This window comes from Colobus angolensis, unplaced genomic scaffold (genome assembly GCF_000951035.1).
Source record: "Colobus angolensis palliatus isolate OR3802 unplaced genomic scaffold, Cang.pa_1.0 Scaffold47, whole genome shotgun sequence".
NCBI lineage: Eukaryota > Metazoa > Chordata > Mammalia > Primates > Cercopithecidae > Colobus > Colobus angolensis.
The window spans coordinates 3,311,743-3,324,441 of record NW_012118154.1 but is presented as its reverse complement, the minus strand read 5'-3'; the positions used below and the strand labels follow the sequence as shown (position 1 = coordinate 3,324,441).

Genomic DNA, 12,699 nt, shown 5'->3' with positions numbered 1-12,699 from the left:
GGGGTCGGCGGGCTGGGGGAGGGGCAGTGTGGAGCCCGGCAGGATCCGGAAAACCAAAGGCGGCCTGGCCCGGAGGCCCAGAGCGCTAACTGGGCTGGGAGCTGCGCACCCAACAAAGTGGATTCCCCTGGTGGGAAATCCTGCCGTGCCTTCCTGGGCGGGAGGGCGGGGCCGGCAGGTTCAGCTAAGGTCTTGGGGTGGAGAATAAAGCCCCAGGGTCTAGCCACGCCCCCGGGCGGGACGCAGTGCCTAGTTGACTGAGTTAGAACTAGGCAAACCTCTGAGTCTGGCAAGCAGGTGCACTGGGGACCCTTGCATTGGGAGGGCTAGAAAAACCCTCAGTTATGACCTGGGGGCGGCACTTTGCAGACCAGGTGAGTATCCAGTTCTAGGTGAAGGGTCTGGATTTGTAGGATGTGGGGAACATGCCTTAGAGTTGGAAGGCTTTTTGAAAGCCTGGATCCCCTGTGTGGGTGATTTCATTTGATGGAATAGGGTAAGAATACCTTGAAGCTACTAGTGAAACCTGATTGGCTTGAAGGCAAGCTTAATAGGTTATAAGGTAGTAGGCTAGATTTTTTTTTTTTTTGGGGAGTGTCTCAAAACTGAGTTCAACTCCATCTCTTCCCCCCGTCTCACTGTCCCCACTGCATCTCTGCCTGGCAGCAATCCGAGTCCTGGGCACTGTCAAATGGTTCAACGTCCGGAATGGTTACGGATTCATCAACAGGTATCCAAGGAGCCCAGGGCGGGGGTGGAATGGGTGTCTTCCGAACTGGCCTGTGGGACTGGACACCCGCCCAACCTCATCTCGACCCCTGCGGAGGCACGTGGTTGCAATGTCCAGCTGATGCTGGTTAAAAGCCTTTAACCGCAGCACAAATGTGTGCTTAGTGACAAGAGGAAGGCTCCTCCACATCTTCAAGGGCAGCGGAGGATTAATGATTCAGGAACTTGGCAAACCTGGCTCTGACCCTGCCAGCTTCTCATCTCACCTTCTGGAATTGCTTCATTACTTTTACTCTGACATGCCTTTGGGGCAGAACGTATTATAGGGTTCTGTGTGCCTCAGGGCCCCCGGCTGGAATCCTCACTTTCCTGTTATGGCAGCACTCACAACTCCCTTAAAGAGCTCTGGCTCATTCGAGCCCCCCACCTGTTGGGTCTGAGGCTGACAGTGGGGAGCAGGAGGAAGGAGCCAGAGGCTGCTGCTTTCCTTCAGTAGGCAGCCCCACCCCTCAGCACTGGGAGAGGCTGTGGAGGTGGATTCTGAGCAGAGCCGGGTCTCCCCCAGTGGGCCCTTCCCCAGCCCAGGCATCCTGCCCGGTCTGGCCCTCACTCTTAGCACGCTGACCTTTGTGCAGATCCATGTGCTTTAAAGCTAAAACGTTTGTTCTGGGGAACGGTCTCTGTCTAATTCCGGAAATGGCAGACTGGGTGGGGGTCGGAGCGCCTCCAGGAAAACTTTTCCTTTCTCCCTTCCCCCCACCCACTGGGGTTCGTGTGATAGAGAAGGGGTGAATGTTTTCTTGTCTCTCACCCTTGGACCCATGCGTGTTGAGAGTGGGCCTGACCCTGGGATTCACCTCCAGGCTGAGGATGAGAATAAAGTTTGGTGGCTGTTTGGAGCAAGTTCCTGACACGTTGTTCCCTTCTCAAACTTGTTCTGCACCTCTGGCCCCCTCTGCACTTTCTGCCTCCTTGACTATAGAAGGAAGAAGACTGGAATTTTCCAAGCCTGATGGGGGTTGGGGGAGGGGTGTTGGCCAGGGACAGTTGCACCCAGCGCTGGCAGGTGGTAAGGCTAGCCTGGGGTGGAAGGTGGAGCCCAGGCAGGGGCAGAGCTGTCTCCAGTCCCTCAAGGTGCCTTTGCCTCCCCAGCCTGCCCTTTCCTTGTGAAGTCCAGGTTTGGCACTGAGGTTTTAAGTATACCTCTCTTTACACCAGCTTCTGGGGGTCCTGCTGGCTCTCCCTCCCACTCCCCGGGCCCTGTCTCCCCCTAACTGTGGAATGCTAGAGAGGATGGGCCTGCTGAGCTTAGACTGGGCAGCTAGGGGGCCTCAGTGAGGAACTGAGGGCTTTGTTAAAGTCCCCTCCTTAACGACCCATCCTGTTCTGCAGGAATGACACCAAGGAAGATGTCTTTGTTCACCAGGTAAGAGCTAGGTTGGCTTTCTGAGGGGAAGAACCGGCCCTCTTTGAAGGCCTTTGCCGTAATCCTTAGCAGTGCGCTCCACCATGTTTCTCCGGCTCTTCTTCACAACGGCCCGTCTGCCAGGGAATAGCTCCCCCCCATCTGCCTCGGGTGCCTGTGTCAACCACCATTAGCCGCACTTGTGTTGGGTTACTAAACGCCTGTCAGAATTGAGCATGTCGCCCCTGGGCATGGCACGCTTACTACCTCCTGGGACCTGTTAACACTCCAGGAAGCACTGAGGCAATTTTCAGAGGGAGAAGGTACTTGGGTGCAGTGGTTCTCAAAGCGTGGCCTCTGCACCAGCGGCAGCAGCATCACCTGACATCCAAATTCTCAGGCCCCAGCCCAGACCTGGTGAATCAGAGCTGGGGCTGGGGCTCCGCAATCGGTTTAACGAGCTCTCCAGGTGATTCTGATGCACGCTACAGCTTGAGAACCACTGCTTGGTGGAAAGAGCTCTCATTGGGACTGAGGTAAGAAGCACAGTGCATTTTACCCACTTTGCAACTGAAGACTGTCCCTGCCTTTTGCTTTGGAGTTCATATTTCTTGCCTCCCTTTTTGAAATCCCGAGGGGTAAAGCGGGGGCGGGGGGAGGGGGAAGAGTGTGTCCTGGGGATGGTAACTGCACAGTCATTGCTGAGGCCCTGAGTTCAGGACTTTTCCCCTGCTAAACTTTGACCACCTCCTTGCTCCATCCTCCAGCTCTAGACCCCAAGTCAAATGTTGAATGAAATTGGGTGGTGGCCCCAGCAGGGGTGGCAGAGACTCCTATCTTGCTGTCTCACTTTTCACATGGCCTTTTCCCCAATCAGACAGCTATTAAAAGAAACAACCCCAGGAAGTTTCTGCGCAGCGTTGGAGATGGGGAGACTGTGGAATTTGATGTCGTGGAAGGAGAGAAGGTTTGGGGACTGCTATGGGGTATAGAGTTGACTAGGCGTATGGGAGGGTGGCCTGGAGGTCTTCGCAGGCTAAGACTCTCCTGGGGCCAGCTCTGACCCGTTCTGCAGGAATGGGACTGTGTTCTCTCACCCTGATGTCCTCTTCCTAAACGCTGAGGCTAAGGGATGTCCTAAATATGTCCCTGTTACCGGTTAGCAGTGTCTGGGTTTCTTCTCTAGTTCACCAAGCACTTCGACGTCCGTTCTCCACGTGGGGCCCTGTTCTAGACTTTCCAAGTCCGCCTCTGTAGTAATAAGGTGGATGCTGGCTGCCAGGCCTTTCTCCACCCAGTCGTATACTCAGGAGGGTGCAGTAGCAATTATTTCAAAAGGACACGTTGCTCCTTCCCAGATGGGTGCAAATGCACTCCACTGCCACTCCAGGGAGGGTAGAAAGAAGTTAGAGGAGCTAAAGGAAAGCTGGAGAGGGGTCTTCCCCTGGAAGAAGGGGAAGCAAGTTGGGAAATGCACATTGGCTGTTGGAGCAGATTCTGACTGTTCCCTCACAACCTTCCCAGGGCGCAGAAGCTGCTAATGTAACTGGGCCCGGGGGGGTGCCCGTGAAGGGCAGCCGTTATGCCCCCAACCGACGTAGGTTCCGCCGATTCATCCCCCGGCCTTCCTCAGTTGTCCCACCACCCATGGTGGCAGACATCCCCTCCGGGGGGACAGGACCTGGCAGCGAAGGGGAGCGGGCTGAAGACTCTGGGCAGCGGCCCAGACGACGGCGCCCCCCACCCTTCTTCTACCGACGGCGGTTTGTGCGAGGCCCCCGGCCCTCCAACCAGCAGCAGCCTATAGAGGTGAGGGGAAGCTGGAATATGGGAGCCACTCGCCCAAGTTCAGGAGAAGAGTGGCAATTAGGATAGAGACCATGGGTCGCCAAAGGAGGAGGAAGTGAGGGTTGGGCAGAGCTGTGGATAACCTGACTCCGGAGCAGCTGCTGTCCCCACAGCTCACCGGGGCCTTTGCATGTCCCCAGAGCACTGACGGGGTAGAACCCAAAGAGACAGCCCCATTGGAGGGGCACCAACAGCAGGGAGACGAGCGGGTCCCCCCGCCCAGATTCCGGCCCAGGTACCGAAGGTAAGACTCCCCTGCTAGGGCTTGGTCTTCCCCTTCCGGTGTTGGCTCCTTGGGGAAAGGGGCAGGAGGATGGAAGGGCGAAGCTCTAGGCAGAGCCTGGGCTCCTGTTGAGAGGTGCCTTGCTGGGGAGGCGGTGCTCATGGGCTGGAAGCCTGGCTCCTGGAGGTGGGGTGGGGCAGCTGGGTGAGCCCTGGGGAGGGAGTGGTCTGCCTGGGGTGTTCCCTGGTCCCCTCAGAGCCCTGCTCCTTTCCCTAGGCCTTTCCGCCCCAGGCCACCCCAGCAGCCTACCACAGAAGGTGGGGACGGTGAGACCAAGCCCAGCCAAGGTCTCACTGATGGTTCCCGGCCTGAGCCCCAGCGCCCACGAAACCGCCCCTACTTCCAGCGGAGACGGCAGCAGGCCCCTGGCCCCCGGCAGCCCGCAGCCCCTGAGGTGAGGACTTCAGATGTGGGATGAAAGGAAAGGCTGAGACCAGCTCTACCCCAGCCCCTCCTTTTTTCTTTTTCTTTCCTGCTCCATCCCTTGGTTCCTTCCCTCGCCTGCCCTGGCCCTGCCACCACCCTCTTCCACGCAGCCTGCTGGGTCCACCCCTGGCAGGTGTCCCCTCCCACCAGGAAGCCCCAGCAGAGGCAATCAAGCCCATGTCATGCCCCCACCCCCTCCACCCGCCCCAGTGCTTCCTGGAGCCATCGCACCAGCTTGTGGATGTGAACTGAGGGGTGTGATTGACGGTATTAATGGGAAGGGAAAAAATGAAAGAAGGTTGAAATTCGGGGCTCTGAAGGACAAGTCTCAGCCTGGCGCGATGGCTCACGCCTGTAATCCCAGCACTTTGGGAGGCAGAGGCAGGCGATCACTTGAGGTTGGAAGTTTGAAACCAGCCTGACCAACATGGAGAAACCCCGGCTCTACTAAAGATACAAAAATTAGCCCGGCATGGTAGCGCGTGCCTGTAATCCCAGGTACTTGGGAGGCTAAGGCAGGAGAATCGCTTGAACCGGGAGGGGGAGGTTGCAGTGAGCCAAGATCACGCCACTGTACTCCATCCAACCTGGAGTGAGACTCTGTCTCAAAAAAAAAAAAAAAAAAAAAAGCAAGTCTCAATTGGCCACCGCTGTTCTTTAGACCTCAGCCCCCGTCAACAGTGGGGACCCCAGCACCACCATCCTGGAGTGACTCCAACTCAAAGGACACCCAGAGCTGCCATCTGGTGAGTGGCTGGTGCATTTGGGCAGGTGGCCAGGAAGGCGGAGGACTGGGTGGCAGTAAGTCGCTGTTGTTGACCATCTGTCCATTTCCTTTTCTCTCTCAGGTATCTGCCAGTTTTTCCAACTGACCTGTACCCTACCCAGTACCCTGCTCCCCCATTCCCATAATTCATGGCATCAAAACACCAGCGTTTCACCTTTTCCTTGAGACTCAGGAGGGCCAAAGCAACAGCCTTTTTCTTTTTCTTTTTTCTTCCCTCCCTTTATCAAGGGTTGAAGGAAGGGAGCCATCCTTACTGTTCAGAGACACCAACTCCCTCCTGTAACTCAGGCTGAGAAGGAACCAGCCAGCTTTTACCGCCTCCTGGTTATTTTTCTTCCCGCCTCACCCCCCCAAGTGTATTTTTGTTTTCCCCCTGGCCCCTACCTTTGAAGCCATTTTATGACCTGTCATTTGCCACCTGAGCCTCCAGTAAAAACAAAAACAGGCTTTCGTGTGGTCTTGCTCTCTGTCTGTTCTGTTTTGGAGAATCGCTAGTGACTCACTGTTGAAGGTGGGGAGGAGGGGATGTGGGGCCGTGCGCAGGGCCTGGCATCCTTGCTCCCGTGTCTCCAGCTGTGCCCCTAGTGAAGAGTGCCCTCATCAGGGGGATTCACTGCCCCTGTGACATGGGCTGACACCTCCTCGCAGAGTGAGTATTCTGCAGATGCCAAGAGCAGTGCCCGGCACTGGCAGCTACAATTTATTGAGCATTTACTATTAATAAAGCAATGAGTAGAAATGTGAGTAGGGGCATGAGCAATGGCATCCAGAAGATTGAGGCCTTGAGCTGAGGCAGGACAGAGGGAGGAAGAGGGGTGAAGAGTTATGGTCCCTGTCTCAGCCCGTCCTCAAGTGCCTCTACGACACGATGCTTGTCTTCAACAGTCACTTTATAGAAGTATCTATATATATACATTTAGTACAACCGACCTTTGGTTTCTTCTCTCAACCCCCTTTTCAAACGTATATAAAAATATCCAAAGGCTCCTCCCAGCCCAGTGTTTCCAGGCAGCCTTTCAAATCCCCTTTTTGCCTTAGTTGGTCAAAAGCCTGTTCGTGCAGCACCCTTCCAGGAAGGGAGAGAAAGAAAGCTAGGGCTCCTTCTTGGCAGCCTTGGGGAACAATCGGGATAGAGCCCCAAGCCTAGAGGCAGGAGCCTGCTGTCCCGTCTTGCCACACATGGGCACATACTTTCCTGTTCCCTCTTACCCTGGAAGGCTGAGCCTGCAGTGAGGGAGGTGAGTCCTTTTCCCTGGAGGGGTCAAGAGAGAACCCCCTTTGCCCAGAGTCTGTGTGGTAAGAATTCAGTGAAAGTCCCAGATTATGGGAGGAGTCCAAGGTGGTGGGAAACTGGATTTCTTGTCTCCTGTCCTGCTCTCTGCTCTGGTTTGTCCCACTGAGAAAGTCTAGACCTGTCCTCCCTCCAATCCCCCTTCTCTAGCAGGGAAGAAGGTATTCTGGAGCTGAGTCTGGGGGGTGGGGAGGAAAGGGGAAGGGGGAAAGAAGAGGGAGGGGAGAGTGGCCCACCCTGATGGCCACGGCCTAACCACAACACATAAGTAATCCAAAAGAGTCACACAAGGGGAATGAGGGGGTGCTCAGACCACCCTTCCCCCAGCTTCCCAATTCTCCCAGGCTGCAGGGTTTCTTTTCCACCTGGAAGTAATAGGGAAGAGAGGGTTGAAGTGCTGCAGAGGAAAGGAAGGGGCCTCTGGGGTGGGTGGAGAGAGCTGGCTCTCCCACCCCTGCCTGGCCCCTCAGTCGTTCTCATCTGGCCCTAAGTACTCAAGTTCTGTGCTGGGTTTCACCTCCTGCTCTAAAAGAGAGGGTGTCCGGTGGAAGGCAGCTGAGATCTGGTCAAACGTCCGGCCTCGAGTTTCAGGTACTCTTAAGAAGGTGAAGATGAAGAAGCCCAGCAGGAGGACCGCAAATAGAAGGAAGACGTAGGGCCCCATAGCCTCCTGGGACGGGTGGAGAAAGAGGTGTTGACAGAGTGAGGTGGGGAGGGAAGGGGTGGTTTCAGGCAACCAGGAGCTAAAGGCCTTCATAGGGAGCTGGGGAGACGACAGACAGCAGCTGCCTCCTCCAGGGACAGGGAAAATGATCAGGAATAAGAATTTACACGGAAAAGAGGATTCTCTGAACCCCAAACACTCTTAGTTTTCGCCCCCTTCACCATCCTCAGTTACTGCACTCAGGAGAGTCCCAGCTGTTTGTAGCATTCATGCAAAGCATATCATTTTATTCTTGGACTAAGGTAAGTTATGTCACTGGTGCGTTTCGGACACCTCAGTTGCTATCCAGTCTAGGTCAGCTCCCTTCCTTGCTTTATTCTGTGGAGCAGGTGGTCCACCAAAGTGACCCAAAGGCCCATGGTCTGTGGCTGGAGGAGTCCCTGACTGGGAAGCAGGTGGGCTAGCTGTGTGATGCCCACCTCTGGCCTACAGTGTGGGAGGCTGGGGTGGGAGGACCTACCGCAACATACTGGAAACCCATGCCAATGATGAAGTTGCTTGTCCAGTTGGAGAAACCAGCCACAGCCATGGCTGCCGGGCGGGGTCCCTGGCTGAAGAGCTCAGCCACGATGAACCAAGGAATGGGGCCAGGACCAATCTCAAAAAATGCCACAAAGCCAAAGATGGCCACAATGGAGACGTAGCTCATGGCTGGAACTCGCTCCTAGGAGCCAGAGAGGGAGGGTGGAGAATCCAGTTGAGGGCTTTCTGGATCTTCCCTTGCCCTCAACCCAGAGAGGTGAAATCTAACCCCCTCCCCAGCAGCTTGTCGGGGGCCTGCCGTCCCGGGTTAGAGCAGGCCCTTGAGCCTTTCTGAGCACTGGCGTTCTGCTGGCTGTCCCAAGTGTGTTCAAGGCAGAGGAAATGTTACGGCCTCTCAGTTCTTATGACTGACAGCTCTCCCTGGGCTCTAAAGCTGGATCTTTAGGAATGATTGTTCCTGAGGCTTGACAGGGGCTCTCCCTCCTGGCTGCCAGAGTTGTGCCACAGCTGCCTCCCAGTGCAGCCTAAATCCCTCAGGAGCAGACCAGAGTCCCAGCAGATTCTGGAGCCAGTCACCCACAGTCCTGGTCCAGAGCTGGTGCCAGGATTGAAAGTGTGTGTGTTAAGAAGGGGACCTGGCTGGTCACAGAGACTCTCAGGACCATTCCCGTGGGCTGGGCTGCTAGCCCCTCCTAGCCTCCAGGCCTTACCAGCAGGAGCAGAGCCACAGTCATCAGGATGGCACAGCCACACATGCCCGCCAGGCCCAGAAGATGGAGCGTCCGGCGCCCTGCCCGCTCCACCAACAACACCTGTGGGGAGAGTCAGAGCTTGACCGGAGCCTTTCAGGCACGGGAAGTAGGAGGGGCTGCGTGGGTGAGGGCAACCAAGAGCAGGACCTCCGGGACACCCAGGGATGTGAAGCCAGTGACTCGGGCCATTCCAGAGGTGAGCAGTTACCGAGACCAAGGTGAAGACTGTGTTGACCACACCCGCTCCTATGGTGGCATAGGCAGGCTGGCCTACCCCTGCTGTCTCGAAGATGCTGGTCGAATAATAGAAAACCTAGAGGTGGGGGAGAAGAAGAAGTGATGGCAGGGATGTCCCTTCCTCTACTCCAGCCACAACAGGCTGAGTGTTGGTGAAGGGGGTTTGCTCCCGACTCCTGTCTCCCTTCTCTGGGCTGTGCCCTGCCTGGAGGCTGCTCCACACATACAGCATTGATGCCAGAGAGCTGCTGGCTCAGCTGCAGCACGACCGCAATGATCAGGGGCTGCCGGTGGGTATGACTGCCCAGGAGCTGGAGCAGGGACAATGGCCGCTCACGCTCCAGCTTCCGCTTCTCATCCTTCAGCTCAGCCAGCACTCCAGAAACCTCAGGCCAGCCTGTCAGGCGCTTCAGACCTGGAGGAGGGAAGGTCAGGCCTGAAGGGACCTGAGAGGAAGCCAGGTGCTGGCAAGACAAAGCGGAGTCATGGGCCTGGGGCAGGCTGCAGCGGGAGAGCTTACTCTTTCTGGCAGGTCCCTCGAGATTCCGGATGATATAGAGGTAGCGGGGGCTCTCGGGACAGAAGGGCAGCAGGACCAGCTGCAGGAGGGCAGGTAGCACTGTGAGGCCCAAGAGCAGTGGCCACAGGCTGGCAGTGCCCAGCAGGGACTCCAACCCCAGCACCTGTGGGAGAAGGTTGGGAAAGAAGGCAGGTCACTCAGCCCTCCTGCCTTACCTCAGAAGCACGCCGTATTCTCCACAGCCCCACCCCAACCACTGCCCAGGCACCCATGAGGCCCGTCCCGGTTACCTGGGCGATCAGAATGCCAGTGACGATGGCCAGTTGGTTGAGCGTCCCCAGGGCACCCCGCAGGTGAGTGGGAGCAATCTCCCCTACATACATGGGCACCAGCCCTGATGTCAGCCCTAGGCGAGGGAATAACAGAGGGCTGAGGGCAGGTGTCCACTCCCATATGAAAGCCCAGGTATGGTGAAAGACAGCAGGGCGCTAGGCAGGGCTGTGGTGCCCGTGAGTACCTGAGTAGGCACCAATGAGGAACCGTCCAAGGATGAGCATTTCATAGGAGGCAGCAGCGTTGGCCAGGCCCATGAGGCTGCCACCCAGCACCGCCAGGACATTGTTGACCAGCATGGCCCTTTTCCTGGCAGGCAGGCAGAGTGAGGCTGTGAGGGTGAGGGCACCCAGCAGTGGCTCCCTTCCTTTTTCCCCCACCCCTGCCCTCCAGCTCCGAACCTTCCAAGCCACTGAGAGATGATACCAATGAGGAAGGAGGAAATCATGCCGCCCACGGAAAAGATGGCCACAGAGAGGGCCCAGAGGGTGGTGAGGGTGCCTGGCGGGATGGAGCTGGGTCCCTCAGGCCCCTGCCTCCCCAGCCACGTCTCATTGTAGCTCTGTTCAATCACCTGGGAGACAGCAGAGGACAGATTTACTGCAGACCCTCAGCTTTCCACCACCCCTGAGACACCTGTCCTCCTTGTTTGGGTACCCCCACCCTGCCAGCTGCAGGCCCTCACCTTCTGAGGGGCATTGATGACCCCAATGTTGTAGCCAAACTGCAGGGAGCCAAGCACAGCAGAGAACACAGCAAGGACCAGGGTCCCAGTCACTCGCTGCTGAGGGGGTTCCCCATCCTGGACAGGCAGACACAAAGACACAGCATGTCACATGGAGCCATGATTTTTTTCCCTTCGCTAGGGGCCCGGGCCCAGCTGGAGCCTGAAGATACTGGGCTCCATCCAACATGTTGGGTGAGGGAAACTGGGCCATATTAGGAATTGCACAAAGATCTCAATGTAAACAGGAGCTCAACTTCAACCTGGGTATAAAAGAGAAACTGGATGTTTGAGTCTATAAGGCAGGGAAATGTTTGAGAACTTGTCTCAAAATTCTTCTGTGACCTTGGGACAGGCTTGGCCTTAAGAGCTCAGATTTGTGTGACCTTGGCCAAGTCACTTCCCCGCCCCGAACCTGAGTGTCCTCTGCGAGATGTGGGTGATGTTTCCTGCCTTGCCTACCTATCTGTGAGAGTGTTGTGAAAATCCACATCACATGTTAACAGTATCCCTGACAGTGCTGGTTTCATAAATTGACAAGTGCATTATTTGCATTATTATCATCAGCCGCTGTCCTCTTCCCTCCCCTCTGGGGGTTCTGTCAGCCAGCTCCAGGAGGCCCCCAACAGGACCAAGAAGTGGTCTCCACTCTAGAAAGGACATCCCGGTCATCTAGTGGTGGCCTTCTCTATCTGTGTCGCAGCCTGCCCTCCCCCTGTAAACTCCGTGCAGGGAGGGCCGTCCAGGAGTTCTGCCTCGGAGAGCCATGCCCAGGGGAGGAGGGCAGGAAGGTGGTGTGAGGGGCGGTGGCAGTGGTGGCCGCTCGCTGGCGGCACAGACTGTCTCCAAGCGGAAACCTGAGCTGGGGGAGGGGGGGTTGACAGTCCCCTCTGCCCCTCCACCAACCATGGGGCCAAGGGAAAGTTCAGCGTCTTGGAGGGCGGCCAGGAGTGGGGGTGGGGGCCCACGGAGAGCCTCCAGTCCTCGAAACACTGCCCGCGAAACACTGCCCGCGAGCGGAGACGGACGGACAGCTCCCGGAGGGCAAGACCCGCCTGCATCTGCTTTCCCGAGTCGGAACGAGGGCAGAGTGTCCCCGATTCCGGAGCGCCGCGCCGCCTATTAGGCAAAGGGGTGAACCCTGGCTCGCAGAATCCACTTGCTGCCTGTGCCCCGAAAGGCCCTCCGGACCCATTCTGCCTCTTGGTAGGATTGGAATCTCGCAGTCACGGGTTGTCCAGGCCGGGTATAAATAGCCAGCCCCCCACCTTCACCCCCTGCGCCTGCGCATGAACCACCCCCAGCTGACCCCAACCGCGACCCCCAGCCCAAGAAAATCGCTACCCGTGCCCCCCGCCCCGCCCCTCATGATGAATCCTACTTCGGAGCCTATCTGTTGGAAGCCCGACGGCATCTCGTCTTAGAAGAGCTGGACGCGCAGGGGCGGCGAAGATGAAAGAACAGATCCGGGAGTCTCTGGCCCCGGACTGGCGCGCAGAAGCTGCGGGGGCCGTGGGGGTCCCGGAGTGACGAGCGAGGGCGGGCCCGATGGGACCTACAGCCACAAGCCAAGGTGCCAGAGAGCAGTGGGGCTCCCGCGGATCTGGCGGAGCCAGGCTGGGGGAAAAGACGCTAGGAGCCCCCGCCACCTCGCTTCTGCCCCCGCGGGCCACGCCCTTCACAGCACCCATTGGCCAGGAGCCCGCACACCCCAGGAGGCCACGCCCCCTCCGCCTGGGATTTAAAGTTTGGCTGGAGTTGGTGGGGCCGGCCAGTGAGGCCACGCCCCTCCGCGTGGCTGGAGAGTCACGTCTCTCGGGTTCCCGCCAACCTCCGACTGAGAAGTTTTGAGAAGAGTCCCTGGAACAAAAGGCCCCGCCCACCCACGTGTTAGGACTCCGCCCACCAGCTAAGATCCCCGGCTGCAGAAGCATCTTAAACTCTGCGGGTCTAGACTGTGGGGTCGGAGAGGAGAGGCGAGGCCAGGTGTACCTTCCCCGGGGAAACTCCAGAGGCCTGAGACGGCTGCTCGCGGGTTGGGAGAGGAGCAATGCCCCAAAGTAACCCGGGGCGGCTATTTTTAGCTCCCACGTTGGGAGCCTCCAAATGTCAGGTCCCGGGCGTCCCGGCCTGTCCCAGGCGGGGGCGGAGAGACAG

General features: G+C 57.5%; 2 protein-coding genes across 4 annotated transcripts in view; one reads left to right on the top strand and one right to left on the bottom strand.

Moving 5' to 3' along the window:
* Positions 1 to 5,936, top strand: part of YBX2 (Y box binding protein 2) — a 6,876-nt gene extending 940 nt beyond the window's left edge. The window contains exons 3-11 of the mRNA XM_011958631.1: positions 43 to 130; positions 667 to 730; positions 2,122 to 2,155; positions 3,012 to 3,101; positions 3,659 to 3,943; positions 4,123 to 4,226; positions 4,482 to 4,659; positions 5,353 to 5,437; positions 5,540 to 5,936. Coding sequence (XP_011814021.1) covers positions 43 to 130; positions 667 to 730; positions 2,122 to 2,155; positions 3,012 to 3,101; positions 3,659 to 3,943; positions 4,123 to 4,226; positions 4,482 to 4,659; positions 5,353 to 5,403 — 894 coding nt within the window. The 3' untranslated portion in view covers positions 5,404 to 5,437; positions 5,540 to 5,936. The remainder of the gene's footprint in view (positions 1 to 42; positions 131 to 666; positions 731 to 2,121; positions 2,156 to 3,011; positions 3,102 to 3,658; positions 3,944 to 4,122; positions 4,227 to 4,481; positions 4,660 to 5,352; positions 5,438 to 5,539) is intronic.
* An 848-nt stretch (positions 5,937 to 6,784) lies between these two features.
* SLC2A4 (solute carrier family 2 (facilitated glucose transporter), member 4) lies at positions 6,785 to 12,224 on the bottom strand. 3 transcript variants are annotated; one of them, XM_011958497.1, is made up of 11 exons: positions 11,924 to 12,224; positions 10,504 to 10,620; positions 10,220 to 10,392; positions 10,003 to 10,127; positions 9,776 to 9,891; positions 9,486 to 9,648; positions 9,193 to 9,380; positions 8,937 to 9,041; positions 8,687 to 8,788; positions 7,954 to 8,157; positions 6,785 to 7,439 (listed from the first exon to the last, which is right to left on the bottom strand). In XM_011958497.1, the coding sequence occupies exons 1-11, from the start codon at positions 11,954 to 11,956 to the stop codon at positions 7,236 to 7,238; spliced, it is 1,530 nt and encodes a 509-aa protein (XP_011813887.1). In that variant the 5' UTR covers positions 11,957 to 12,224; the 3' UTR covers positions 6,785 to 7,235. The 3 variants fall into 3 exon arrangements, with proteins under 3 accessions (XP_011813887.1, XP_011813886.1, XP_011813888.1); XM_011958496.1 differs by having other exon boundaries at positions 7,236 to 7,439; positions 10,504 to 10,627; positions 11,925 to 12,218; XM_011958498.1 differs by lacking the exons at positions 6,785 to 7,439; positions 11,924 to 12,224 and adding an exon at positions 11,449 to 11,762 and having other exon boundaries at positions 7,696 to 8,157.
* Positions 12,225 to 12,699: the final 475 nt, after the last annotated feature.

Bases quoted from the DNA above. Each gene is read 5' to 3' on its own strand.
- SLC2A4 (XM_011958496.1), bottom strand. From the start codon at position 11,956: ATGCCGTCGGGCTTCCAACAGATAGGCTCCGA. The intron at 9,649-9,775 runs GTAACCGGGACG...CTTCTCCCACAG, and splicing joins CTGGCATTCTGATCGCCCAG to GTGCTGGGGTTGGAGTCCCT. The intron at 8,789-8,936 runs GTAACTGCTCAC...CTCTCCCCACAG, and splicing joins CAGTCTTCACCTTGGTCTCG to GTGTTGTTGGTGGAGCGGGC.